The sequence below is a fragment of the Filicampus tigris genome, chromosome 9, assembly GCF_054856515.1.
Source record: "Filicampus tigris isolate MCC_2025a chromosome 9, RoL_Ftig_1.0, whole genome shotgun sequence".
Taxonomy (NCBI): Eukaryota; Metazoa; Chordata; class Actinopteri; order Syngnathiformes; family Syngnathidae; genus Filicampus; species Filicampus tigris.
The window spans coordinates 15,017,597-15,031,749 of NC_141225.1; the positions used below are offsets into that span (position 1 = coordinate 15,017,597).

Genomic DNA, 14,153 nt, shown 5'->3' on the forward strand with positions numbered 1-14,153 from the left:
TCGCCAACTCATATCAATATTTATTTAAAATTAGTCAAATTAATACAATTTAAGAATTTATTTGCCGTCATACATTGTGAAGATGAGTAACACTGTCAGTTAAATGCATCAATTCATATAATATCTGACACAAATGAAATAAGCTATACTTTGTTCCAGCCCTCTGATATATACATTTTTTATCACAGCACCATAGTGTTATACAAAGATCACACATATCAATTATACGGCATATAAAAATGACAAATTTACAAAATTCCAAGCAAATTAGTAACATCATTTTAACTTTAATAAAAACAAAAACCAGACTGTAACAATACTGTAACAATCAGAGTTGGGAGGGTTACTAGTCCGATAGAGTTAATGTAGCCAGTAATGTAATCCAAGTACCATAATATCAATGTACAATAACTTGATTACTTTCAATTACTTTCGGATAAATCAATACAAAATGTGCTGATGAAAACAAGAGAAATTCAACATCACTGACCCTGTATTTAGATACATTTGTGTGGTCTTTTCTGTCTTATTTTATAGTAAGCATGCTTTAAGAATGCAGGAGGAAGCCGGAGTTAGCGGGGTTCTAACCCCGAACTTCAGAACTGTGAGGCAGATGTGCTAACCACGAGTCCAATGTGGTAACTTCATAGCAGTGCTTTTAAAACATATCCACATGATCCAGTGTGTGTTATAAAGACTGAAAATAAGACCAATCAAGCTTATGAAGGCAGCTTGTGCATTTATCGGTAGCTTAAAGTAATTGAGCAAACGGCAGAAATAATCATCCGATTTGCTCACAACGGCGTGACTACAACAGCGCGAGTGGAGTCACGGTGGCCCATCGAGCAATTTTGTGACAATTCATCCACATGTTGCGTTGTTAACTCTAGAGACGGTTGTTCTGCTCACTTGGAAGTGGCCAAGGTCTCAAGTCAACAACAGGCCTCTCCCTGCATTAAAATTGTAATCCTGTAAAATAACCCCCGCCACCTTTTTTAAAAATGTACCTATAGTCTGATTACATGTATTTTTTCTGTAACTGTAGCAGAATACAGCCGCCTTTTTGGAATACTAATTACGACACGCTGTTACAAGTATTCCGTCACTCCTCAAGCCTGATAACGAAAGAACTTAAAAAAAAAAAAAAATCAGTATAGAATCCATTTAATGGTTACAAATGTATCCTCTCTGACAACCACCAGTACTTCCCCAGTGATGATGGACCATGTGCAATTTGGACAGTTGCTGGAGCCCTTCAGTATTTGGACCTCATATATTTTATAAAAGAGGATACGGCACACATTAGTTGGCAGACTTCCATATGGAAGAGAACGTTGAAATGTTATTTGCCGATCCACCGGATCTTTATTGCCGATCCACCGGATCTTTCTTTTGTATTGTTTGTGGACTTGACTTGAAAAATGTACAAATCAGGCATTTGCAAGAAGGTGTACATTTTAGCGCAGATCCAACAAAGGATTGGCCTTGTGTGCTATTCTACCTGTAGTTATCTCTGGCAAGGAGCCAAAGTTTTTGTGTTTAGTGTGTTAGCGTGATTCTGTTCAAAACAAATACATCCATTTTGATGAGGATTTGTGAAGTCCTAGGTATTTCTTTTGAAATAATAATCCAATAAAATAGAATTCAGCATGGCCCAAAATGTTTTGTCATAGAAATCATAGGTGTCAAATATTGGAACCATTTTCTGGTGATAATTTGGTGCAGTTCCATATTCTACTCGAGAACATCGTTTTGGGTAAAAATTTTAACGGGTTAAGGCACTTTTATAGAATCTGGAAAGGCTGTTGTTGGCTCACTTGGCTGAGGTACACACAAGGTCCATTTGTCAGAACTCAACGCTTCTTTTTTATTCTACTTTCAAGGTTGCACAGAACTGACAAACAGTTCATCTGTACGCCAGTGACACCTACTTTTCCACAAACACTTATTGCAAACAAAGAATCAGCCTCATAAATTTGACCCTTAATAATGCTTTTGATAGAAGAGTAATAAAAATGGATTTGTGATTATTGGACCCTCAGCCGGGTTCTATGTTCTTGTCCTGGGTAACTAAGCAGGAACAAGTATCCTATCAAAGCCCAAAAGTTTAAAAGCACTGCATATCATTTTAATTATAGCAGTTGCTTTTGGCAAAACTTTTTTTTAATTCCCTTTATGTAAACCATCAGTATTGGAGGATAGGAATGGACAAACAATGAGGCACTGACTCTGTGATTGGTTATTTTTCTAACCTGGTATAGCTTGGCTTGAAAGGAGAAAACCAAGTTGTGAATGTCAGCTTTAGTGTTGTAATGTATGTCATGTCTGTATGTCTATATAAGGTTGTGCCTCACAGTGTTCAATGGAAGTGCCCGATGTTTTCACAACATGACATCCGATTTGTGCGTCAAATTTTGCAGGGCAAGTACTTTCTTGTCCGATTTTGGCGACGGAAGATCTTCAGATGGAGTGCAAAGGATGGCCAACCGCTAGCAAGAAAGAATATTGACTGTTTAGTATTATTTTCAAAAACATTTTTGTGGGGACAGAATCCATTAAAGGGCTAAGATAATTACAATCAATACAACTCAAATCCAAATTTTACCTGACGAAGTGTCCCGGGAGTGGTAATCACATTGTACACCATCCATGCAGGAACGTTGAGTGTGGAAGACAGAGTGAACCACCAGCCCAGAGCATAACCCCACCATGGATACTCGATGGTGTTGTTGAACTTCAGAGGTTTGTATTTGACCAAGGAGAAGATAAATGTTCCCTGAAAACAGCCATGAAAAAGTGGCGAGCATAGCACATATTTCATTGAAGATACAGTGACTCTCATGGCTGCTGCTTGAACATGGAAAAAACAAAAACAGAATACTGCACATAAATATTCATCAAAGACTTTGTAACAATTCGTTAATTTTAATCTTCCTCTTGTCTTTCAAACACACAGCTAATCACATGGCTAAACACAGCAACCGCAACTGTTAGCTAGGCTAGCAAGGTCAACAAAAGGATACATTCAAACTTGAAAAATACTTTCGATTTCATTTTTAAAATGAACTCATTCACTGTCATAGACAAATTTACTTGTCTTTTCACAGTCCAGCCATTCAATCCCAGGAATTTATTTTACGTTTTTCATTTTTTTTTTCAAATGTTAGGGTAAAAGAGGGTCTGAAAATGTCTTATAATGAAATGATAAGGATATATAAGGATATTATGTATTTTACATACACAAACAAGTTCCCAACATTTAGTCAGCTATTATCCTCTAGGTGGCGATACAGTCCAGTCCATGCATCCATCCATTATCTATTCCGCTTTATCCCGACGAGAGTCGTGGGGGTGCAGGAGCCTATTCCAGCTATCTACGGGCAGTGGGCGGGGTACACTCTGAACTGGTAACCAGCCAATCGCAGGGCACACAGAGACAAACAAACATTCACACCTAGGGGCAATTTACAGTGTCCGATTAACCTACCGTGCATGCTTTTGGAATGTGGGAGGAAAACGGAGTACCCGGAAAAAACCCGCGCAGGCACGGGGAGAACATGCAAACTCCACAAAGGAACCCACGACCTCTGAACTGTGAGGCGGGCATGCTAACCAGTCGACCACCGTGCCACGCTAGCCCATGCATTCATTGCTATTAATTCATGAACTGGTCAACATGAATTAATATCTTTGTACATAGCAAACACACACATTTCTCCGAATATGAACACATTTGTTTGACAAAAATCATATTTGGAGGTATTGTAACGTACATGCTTTTCATTGAGCAAGGGAAGCTTATTGATCATTGCTTCGTATGCCAAGAACCTGCCTGCTATTAAATTTTATTTATCCAGGTAAGGCTAACCTGATCGAATCTAGTTAGAAATGGGCACAATAATTAAGTGCTGAAATTGGTTGATTGTTGATTCCCCCCATTTTCAAACAACTGAGGCAAAATGGAGCGCACTACAGTACTTGGCTGCAATCAGCCGATGCGCTGTTGATTCAGTCTCACCTACTTGTAATCTAATCTAGTTTCAGATATTCTCCATTCCTTTTCTGTAGTGTTTTTTCTCACTAGGGTTGCGTCTCATCTGATCCAATCTAATCTAAAATAATATAATATAATCTACTCTACTCTAATCTAATCCAATGTTTTAATGTCAATGAATCATGTTGATCAAATTTGTATCTAATGGGAATGTCTACATTTTTAAAAACCTTGTGTTTTTCTTACATTGGAAGTGAAGGAGGATCAACAAAGGTTAGGGTGACTGAATATTACGACCATTTTTTTAAGAGAACAGAAAAAAAAATGTTAAGAAAACACCAACTGGAGACATTCTTTACAACCCGCATAGCTGGTAGAGCTTGCTTCTCAAAACTTGCAAAACCTGCCAGAGGTTGTTGACAGGTTTTGGCTAGACGTGGCCAGGCTATTGTGGACCACTATCTTAAAATCAAGGTCGATGAAATGAGAGTAAAGTTAATCTTCAACAGAGTAAACTATTATATCCTGTTTTAGAACCGGCAAGTCAAAATGAATGTTTACTCACCATGCAGATTACTGGGGTGACATATTTCAAGAGGTGTTTAATCAGTGGTAAAGGTCTGTATCCAATCATGTCCTCAATGTTATCATAGAAACGATCTGCTCCTGTGGTCAAATGGTGAAATGATGGTGAGCACGTTTGAACTGTGCAGGAGCCATTCAAATGTGAAATCTACTGACCATAAACCCATCCAACACATATGGACTGAAGTATGGCAAAGAGAAGTAGAGTCATCCCGCTGCAGCAGTAGTAGTCAAACAACTGAAAGATGTACAATCCTCCCTGTGTGTGCAATAGGAGGCACTTTTAGAATGAACAAATCGAAGGAAAAGTCAACCCCAGAAAGTAAACTTAATTCTGCCTTACTTCAGTGACCATTATGAGGCCGATGAAGAAACACAAAACGCTGATGAGGAGAAGAAGTAGTTTGCGTCTATGGCCAATGTGGAAGAAGGAAGGCTTCAGGTCACAAATACCGGTTGCAAGTGCTTCCAGACCTACAAACTGAAGGAGAGACATTTATATTAGAATACTGTACACATTCACATACGCTTTGCCGATATCAATCTACGGTTATTACTTTTCTAACGTTTCACTTTTTAAACTTTTTAAACATTTTAAACACATTTTTTTCACATTTTTTGGGGTGTGTGGCTAAAACATCGTAATGTGACACGTTTTGGAGTCCAGCATGAATCGCCACTCCCTCACTATTTAAGAACTTGAATGCTTTCTTTCGCACAAGCGACGTGAAGTTAACCAGTTAGCTACCTATAGTATGTCTATTACGGCTGGGTTTAAAAAAGGGATTCAATGATTTCAATCGATTTTTCTTTTCATAGCCCGCCCGATTTCGACTCCTCAAACCATAAATCGATCTGTAACCCACATAAATAAACCTATGTATGCCATTTAGAGGTAATACCTCATTCCTCCAAAAGGTGGCGAATATCTTTAGTACATAGTCAAGAAGACCTCATCTGGTGAGCATCATGACCAAACGAAGCAATCTCCCGGTATGGAGTACAATGTGAAAGTCATATAAAACAATGATTAACTCACTCATATCAGTATCTAATGAGTTGCTTGCTTGTTAGGACAATGAACTGTACGCCTAAATTGACGTGAGGAGCTGTTTTCCATCCAATGAACCCTCATGTTGAGCTCCGGTAAGCAAGGCCTCTGATTGCTAGCTAGGTCTCAAAGCTAATGTACGGATGTGACAACAAAATTAAAATCGTTTTTTTTTTTTTTCCCCAGCAAGACCAATGCCAAGATGGAATAAAGGAACATAACAGGTGGGCATTCCGTCTGACCGACGGACCGGTCCGTCCGTCTATCCAGATCCAACACAAAAGCTGTGCCTTTACAATTATAAACTTACTCAATCTTGATTGTCATCGCCCACGAGCCTGTTACCGGTATTCAATAACAATATGCTTATTGTCGTGGTTTGAATGCACCAAATATGACCTGAGTTTTTTCCTCATTTGACCATTAGCATATGTGACAAGCAATAGAAAAGGGCACAACCTCACTGTCAAGTCCAAGCAGGATGATCATGATGAAAAAGAAAATAGCCCAAATCTGTGGAAACGGCATCATGGCCACGGCTCGAGGGTAAGCGATGAAGGCCAGCCCGGGACCTGGGCAAGAAAACAATCAATTTCTTTGAGTGTGTGGTCACTGGTCATGCATGCTGTGATCACATTACTGCACAGGTACAATGTGTGACATCTTACCTGATTCTGCTACTTTGGATATGTCTATGTTCTGCTCATAAGCCATGAATCCAAGAACCGAGAAGATGGCAAAACCGGCCACAAAACTGGTCCCGCTGTTCAGGAGGCACAAGTAGACGCAGTCTCTAAAAAGAGCAACAACAAAACACATGTTGAACATTGCTACTTATGTAGTGCCCCAAAAACTTGTACTATCATTAAGTGATGATGTTTTTGTGTTTAGGATTTATATCCCAATGGGCCACAGTGGGTTTGTCTCATGTGCGGACTCGTGTAATGTCAGAGTTTATTTTGATTGATAACTACAGTATGGGAACATCAACATGATCCAAAATTAGTATGTTCATCCTAAATTGTGACAAATCTCCATCCATCCATTTTTCTATATTCCTAAGGGTTGCGGTTGATCTCGGAGCAATCTTAGCTGACTTTGGGTGACTTGGGCGGGGTGCACCCTGGACTGGTGGCAGTGGTGGTACAGGGCACATGTAAAACGAACCAAGCTAGGCATTTTACGAAAAATTTGCGGTCTGTTTATCGCCTTCCGCCTACAGCCGTGGTAATTGCGCCGTCCGTTTATCCGCCATTTTGTCCGGACCAAATAGTTATCGCCTATAGGCCGGTCCGACTATCATTTTAAACACGTTTGGCTTCCGTTAGCGTTCTAGCAACTTTGCCCCTCCCCGCCCCCCCAAAAAACAACAAAACAAAACAAAAAACAAAACAAAAAAAATAGCCATTACGCCCCTCCCCCGGTGTGAGATCGACAAATGAGAGCATGGGTGGATTGTATCTCACCAGTCTAGTCCACGCTAATCAAGGAACAGCATTTGAACAACGTTCTGTTCGGAAACCCATCTTAAAAACATGCCGTTAAGTTAATCAGATTCGAGCCTTGTGAATAGACGGCGCTCAGCCACCCAAGCACGACGCATTCAGCACGAGGACGGCCAAACAACAAGCGTTTGTTAAAGTTTGTCGTAAAACAGCTTACCTTAACTAGAATCCCGTGTTGCATTTTATCCAAAGGTCCTTGTTGATGTCGAAATCGAAAGTTAACCTGCCATGATTACTTCCGGCGACAGAGTTTCTTCTTCTTCGTCGTCTTAAAAAAAGACAAGAAGAAGACGACAACGAAGAAGAAGAAAAAGAAGCCGCCGCCAACAACAAAGAAGCAGTCGCCACAAGAGCACAAGTATAGAGCGTTTTTAGGTATGTCCCACAATCACATGCGACCCCATGTGCTCGTCCGCGAAAATAGACGATTACATAAACGGGAAAGAAATGGGCTTCCGCCTATGCTTTAGTCCGAGTATTTTTTTAAGTTTCCCTTTTATCATTTATCGCCTACCAAATGGGCGTCCCGTCATAGGCGGACCGTTCCGTCACATAGGCGGAATGCCCAGCTCTCGTCAACAAAAAGTAGTCACAATCACATTCGCCTACGGACGACATATAGTCTTTAATGAACATGTGGAGTCTATTTTTGGAACTTGGGAAGAAGCCGGGCCACACACCGAAAATTCACAGAAGCTCAAGAAATCATAGAAACTTCACACAGCAAAGTTGGAACCGCGATTCGAACCTTAAACGTTCAAGTAATGCAGAGGTGCTCGCCATTAGCGTACACTTACATGCCGAGCCGTGTCTTATTGCTCCTTTTTGCTCAGAGCTGCTTAGTTTGGTTGATTCTTTTTCGTGGTTGTTTTCTTCTTTCTCATAGAACATCTGTTGCTCTCCTGCCCCCCACCCCCAGAAAAAACAAAAGAGCCATTCAAACTGAACTGCTTTTGATAGGCCATAAAAACAAATCGCGATTGTTTGAATTTCCTTAAATGACTATGTAAAACTGTTGTTACTGGTCTTTTTGTATTGTTTTCTATGGTTTCCTGTCGCTCTGCTGCTTGTTGTTTTTGGCTCTTTTTACCTTCTAAATTGCTATCATTTTCCTATTTCCTCGGTTTCCTCTGTGGCTTTGTGTTGCTTCGGGAGTCAGCCAACTTTGCAAAGTGGGTCACGTTCTGTGTGCAGTGCCCTACTCTTTTTGTTAAGGCTAAACATGTTCCTAAAACCTAACAGTGGCGTGGGGTTGCGCAATGCTGACTTGAACAAGAGAATGTTTATACATAAGGCTTTAAAAAGCCTTTGCGGCAGTAGTATGAGGGATTGACCCTCAAGTAAAATCTGTCACAATTGGCCTTAGAGGCCTTTCAAGAATGAGGAGTTTTCCTAGCAGCACTTTGAAAGAATGAACATAAATGCTACATGAGGCAGGAGATAAAAGGCAGATTGTTTGATGAAGCCCTTGTATTGGATCTCATTCGATTGTTTGGTTGGCATATATTGACACAACGGGTTTTATGTCAACTTACTTGTAGCAGTTATTGCTGTACTTGTTGTAACTGCCAAGCGCCATCAAACAGCCAATGCAAATTGCATAGGAATAAAATATTTGCGTGCCGGCGTCCATCCACACCTGCAAGACAAAGACAACACAAGCAAACACTCAACGATGGTGTCAGTGGAAAGTGATCGTTAGTTTATCTTATAGGTCAGAAGAACGTAAAGTATATTCCATTGTTTGGCTAGTATACAGCCTTGTCGATTTTTTTTTTTTACAACTTCCTCATCAACCTACTGCTCACCAACAGGGACAAAACAAATGCTGTTTGTTCCACAGAAGCTCGGTAAGAGGAAACAAAAGCGAAGTGAATAGAAGTACAGTACTGAAGGTTACAACAACGGTGTAAATTTGAACAAGTGATTCAGAAATCGTTCAGCCATTAGCATTGCGTCGTGAAAGAGAGCAAGCCATTTTCAACACTTTAGATTGGTCATTAAGGTGTAAAAGTAACACCCACACCATGGACCTATGGACCGATAGTATAGATTTTGGGAAAAAAAAAAAATGAAATCCAACAAAATGTGACTTGTGAGGTTTTCGACGCCAGTGATATACAGAACAGACCATTATAAAGTTCATATGGAAGATAGTGTGATCTTGTGTTGGCGTTTGTGAAACTTGTACGAAACTCCAACTCAGGGGTGTCCAAATTGGAGGCGTCAAGGGCCGGCGTCCTGCCTGTTTCCCAGCTATCCCTGATACAAAAGATCATGATCGTTATCAAGATTCTTCGGCGCTTGCTGATGAGCTGATCATTTGGGTCAGGTGTGTTGCAGCAGGGACTGATGGAAAACAGGCAGGAACCAGAGCTAGACATGTCTGCTCTAACTTGACAAGATCCTCAGAAGTCCTCATCTTAACGCAAGTCCATGTTTATGCTTTCATTATGACTACTCTATTCTTGTAAAATTATGTTGTTATTTTTCTCATATTCCCTCACCGCTGTTAGAAAAATGTATAAATTCTTTTATGAGACTCCCCTTGATCCACGGTCTTGCCTCTCTGCTTCCCTGCACGTGGGTCCTCCACACTCCACCATGCAAACCTCGAACCCTTACGCAGGGTCAACCATTTCAAAATTCACTTGTCGCTTGGCCATTTTGGGCTACTGTGTCTTGATGTTTGACGTCACACAAAGTTGAATGGATTCAGAGGCTCATACCTGCGGATCAGCGAGGCGAGATGGTTCCGGGTAGAGGTAAAACTTAATGCCATCTATGGCCCCGGGCAGCGTCAGTCCACGGACAAGCAGCACGGCCAACATCAAGTAAGGAAACGTGGCCGTGAAGTACACAACCTGTCAGAACAAGTGGGAATTCATATTCATTACAGCGCAGTTTTTTTTTTTTTTGGCGCTCAATGTTATCTCAATCAATAAAAACACAAAAACACATTTTCCCCTTTGGCGAATAACTACTGATTCATAGTGACGAGGTTTCAAATGTTTGTACAGCTGCTCCTATGCAGCAATATTTGCCAGTAAGGAAGTAAAACCAGATGATCACATGATAAAAACACATGATGAAATTGAAAGTAATCACAAGATTGAGTTCAGATGCAGTGCACTCCCCTGACTGGTGGCAGGCAGACAGACAGACACATCTGTAGATAGACCATGTGTGCGACAAAGAAGCAAACACATGTTAAAGACATCTACCTTTCCTGTGGACTTGACTCCTTTCCACACGCAAAAGTAACAGATGATCCAAGACAAAAGTAGACACAAAGCCAATTCCCAGCGAACACCGCCGATCTCATTGGGACCTGCTGTTACGTTCAGTATTCTTCTCCTGTAGATTGCATTCCCATTAACACCAGGTACTTTCCCAGCTTCGTCTTGTTCTTTTTAGCGATAGACCGATATGCTTTTTTCAGGGCCGATACCGATTATTAGTAATCAAGGAAGCCGATAACCGATATTTGGAGCCGATATTCATTTTCAGTGAAAAGGACAATTTTGGCATCAAAATCTAAAGAAAAATTCACTCTTAACTTTGTTGTAACGTCTTTAAGCATGTTTATTGAACAATGTTTCAAGTTTGCATAATGGTGATTTTTTAAAAAAAACACTATGACAAAAAAATTGTTGACAGTATACGCTGTTATAAAATTCTAAACAAAAGTTCAGCGAGCACCCAGGGTTGTCAGCAGGTCTTAAAAAGGAAAGAAAAACGTAAACAATAGCTCCATGTAGTTTTCTACAGTAAATGAAAATTAAAAAATTTTAAAATGACAGAAATGTTAAGCTTTCATATATCTTTGTTTTGATTTCCACTGTTTTAAATTGATTTATTATCGGCCATCAGAGTTTTAAAAAAGGCAGATGCCGATGTTCATCAAAAAGCCAAATATCGGTGCCGATAATCGGCCCGCCCGATAATCGGTCTATCCCTAATTCTTTTCATTAAACATTTGAACTTACTCCCAAAACTCCCTCACAGGGGATGTTGCATTTCCTGCCACAGTCCAGTTGAGAACACGTCTTTGATTGAACTCCACACACGTATCTGTTGCAAAGACAGTCAGCATACAACATATAAACTGATTAAACTCAATGTAGAGCAGTGGTCCCACACCACCGGTCCGTGGACCAGTACCGGGCCGCCGCCCATTTGATACCGGGCCGCAAAGAGACACACCAAAATTATTTATTTATTTGCATAGCCAACCTCCCACCCCGTCGATTACCTTCCAAAGGGCAATATAAGTAGGGCTGGATAATTATATGATTGGGAATGGTTATACGTGACCAGCTGCCAGCCGGGAGCATAATTACTCCATCAGATGTGGCGGAAATGTGCACGACCGCAGCCAAACAGAGTCCATCTTTTCCTTCTAACTTTAATTTGAAAGTTCAAGTAAACACAATCAGAAACAGAAAAAAGAAGAGGCAGTATGCAGAAAGTAATCAAAATGATCGAATGTGACGATAAACGCGCAGCTGATGGACAGCCATGACTTGAAAGTTATTTTGACAAGGAATCCTCCCCATCGCTTTTTTGGCGGTACCACCAGAACGACATGTCATTTATTTGAACAAAGTTAAATGACGCTTTCGTTTGACGTGCGTGCGCGTACGTTCATTCGGCGACTTCCTTCAGGGTTGGCGTACGAGCTCTCAGCGACTCGGCTCACGAGAACGGTTCTTGTGCGCTAAAAACACCCTTGTGCTCAAATTTTTTGGTACACAAATCTAACGCCATGTAGTAGCCTTTGCCTTCAGCCCACAGAATGACGCAATCGGGCTTTACTTCCTGATGTTTTTCTATTGGACATTTCATGAACATATTTTATTTTATTTATTTGATATCGATCATGTGTCTATCGCAATACACATTAACATATATCGATTAACTGCCCAGCCCAAATGTGTGCGTATCGCATACCTGAGTTCCAGCTGTTTCTGCAGCTTGCCCACGGAAGCTCAGAGCTGAAGGAAGAGAAGAGGTACAAGAATGCCCACGCCAATATGATGATGTAATAGATGCTGGAGTATAAAACTACCACCTGACTTCCATAACCCATTCCTAAGAGATTGGGGAAAAAAAACACAGAAAATATTGACATTCCAAATTGACAAATCAACTTTTAAAATCACAGTATCATACTGTCGAATGTAGTTGGGTTTGGGCTTTCACTTCTATAGCGCCTTTCCACCTTTAAGGCACTCCAAGCGCTACTGTCTCCTCATTCATCAATCGATGACTCATAATCCAGAGAAAATGGGTGTTCAGTATCTTACTCAAAGAAACTTTGGCATGACAGGGGCTCGCGATTAAACCCAACTTTTGGGTTGGGTGACGACCACACTATCGACTGAGCCATGCCGCCACCCGCTGGGGATAATACAAAAATATGGATGCGTATATTACCGGTATATTCAAAATGATTTGCCATGATGCACCCCCCCCCCCCAAACATACAACTAAACCTAATCCTAACAATAAATAAAAATGTTTTTTAGTGTGCATGACCACGCGCAAAGTCTTACAAGGGGTAGTTTTAGGGCGACCTAACGTCAAAGGTCAAACCGACATGAAAACTGGATTGCATTACTTGTTGATCATAAATGACACATCAGTGAATGTCATTACCAAATAAAATTCAGCTTTAGTGAATTCCTGGGAAAGTCTTGAAAATGAAAATAAACAAACAAACTCACGGAGAGAGACGAGAGAGCATCTTTGTAGATTGCACAGCTTGGGTCTCATTGACTTGCAATATGTAGAGAACAAGTGTGACAATGCTCTACTTCACAGACAACACTTTAGGCACTGGCTCACTTGTGAAATGCTTGTTTTGTACAACAAGAAAACGTGGCAAATAGGTACTGCTCTCGTACAAAAATATTTTTTTTTGCAACTATCTACTATAAATGCAGTGCACTCCCAAATTGAATGTCATGTGGCAAAATTTCAAAGACAGGATGCGACCGCATATCATAGATGACATGAACCTTTAAAGGGGAAGTCAACCCAAACATATTTTTTTCAAGAGTATATAGATAATTATTGCGTTTGTGGAATAAGAGTTAATCCGCCTGTTTTTAGCCATCTCTGGGGACGGCCATTTTGTCACTGCTGTCGACAGAAAATGACATCACAGTTGCTCAGGGCTCAGGTAATGACCAATCACGGCTCACCTCTTTTCTGAAGCTGAGCCATGATTGGTCGTTATCTGAGCCCTGAGCATCTGTGATGTCATTTTCAGTCCACAGATGTGACAAAATGGCTAAAAATGGGTGGATTTTGCTGCTTTAACTCATATTCCACAAACACAATATTAATCAGAATGCCGTGTTTCAACTAGTGGCCGTACAATGCAGTGAAGCAATGGCAACGGCGATAATAAACGCGTTAAATGAATACCTCTCAAAATATATGTCGAATGAAATTGTTTTTCCTCACACCTATTGTACAGGTTATTAGTTTATGCAGTTGTGCAAAACGTTGTGGCTGTCGAGTGAATATTTACCTCCGAAGAGGGGACAGATTTGCTTCCAGCAGGTAATGGCGCCCTGTTTAGTGTACTGGCCAAGTGCCGTCTCCAGCAGAAACAGAGGGATGCCACACGTAAAGAGGAAGAGTACATAAGGGATAAAGAACACCCCTGGTGGGAAAAAGGAGAAGCATAAGTTATTATATATTCAATACAAAAAGAACAACACAAATGGTAACTACACAAGAAACAGAAGCCACCCCTACAATGAAATGTGAAATAACCTGTAAAGTGAACACCTTTCTCACCACTGAGAAGATTGGCGCTAAAAACCCTGACAAATTAGAATGCTAAAGAAAAGATTACTCGTTTATAAAATGAGGCTTTGAAATTGTGAAAAATCAAGTCATTCTCTCTTCCTGAAATTTGCCACAGGAACCTACTGTAAATGTAAGAGTCAGACCAGCTAGTGATGATGACGATGGCCCATTCGGAATGGCTGTGCTTGATGTC

The 14,153-nt window shown here is 40.6% G+C and overlaps 1 protein-coding gene across 1 annotated transcript in view; it reads right to left on the reverse strand.

Annotated features, from left to right (window-relative positions):
• LOC147142197 (sodium- and chloride-dependent GABA transporter 2-like) overlaps positions 1-14,153 on the reverse strand; it is a 23,853-nt gene continuing 9,700 nt past the window's right edge. Inside the window, exons 3-15 of the mRNA XM_086041515.1 lie at positions 13,677-13,811; positions 12,089-12,229; positions 11,125-11,209; positions 10,360-10,492; positions 9,865-9,999; positions 8,671-8,774; positions 6,299-6,423; positions 6,090-6,202; positions 4,923-5,060; positions 4,736-4,838; positions 4,560-4,660; positions 2,606-2,776; positions 1-2,489 (exon numbers count right to left, since the gene is read on the reverse strand). Coding sequence (XP_085897641.1) covers positions 2,382-2,489; positions 2,606-2,776; positions 4,560-4,660; positions 4,736-4,838; positions 4,923-5,060; positions 6,090-6,202; positions 6,299-6,423; positions 8,671-8,774; positions 9,865-9,999; positions 10,360-10,492; positions 11,125-11,209; positions 12,089-12,229; positions 13,677-13,811 — 1,592 coding nt within the window. The 3' untranslated portion in view covers positions 1-2,381. The remainder of the gene's footprint in view (positions 2,490-2,605; positions 2,777-4,559; positions 4,661-4,735; positions 4,839-4,922; positions 5,061-6,089; positions 6,203-6,298; positions 6,424-8,670; positions 8,775-9,864; positions 10,000-10,359; positions 10,493-11,124; positions 11,210-12,088; positions 12,230-13,676; positions 13,812-14,153) is intronic.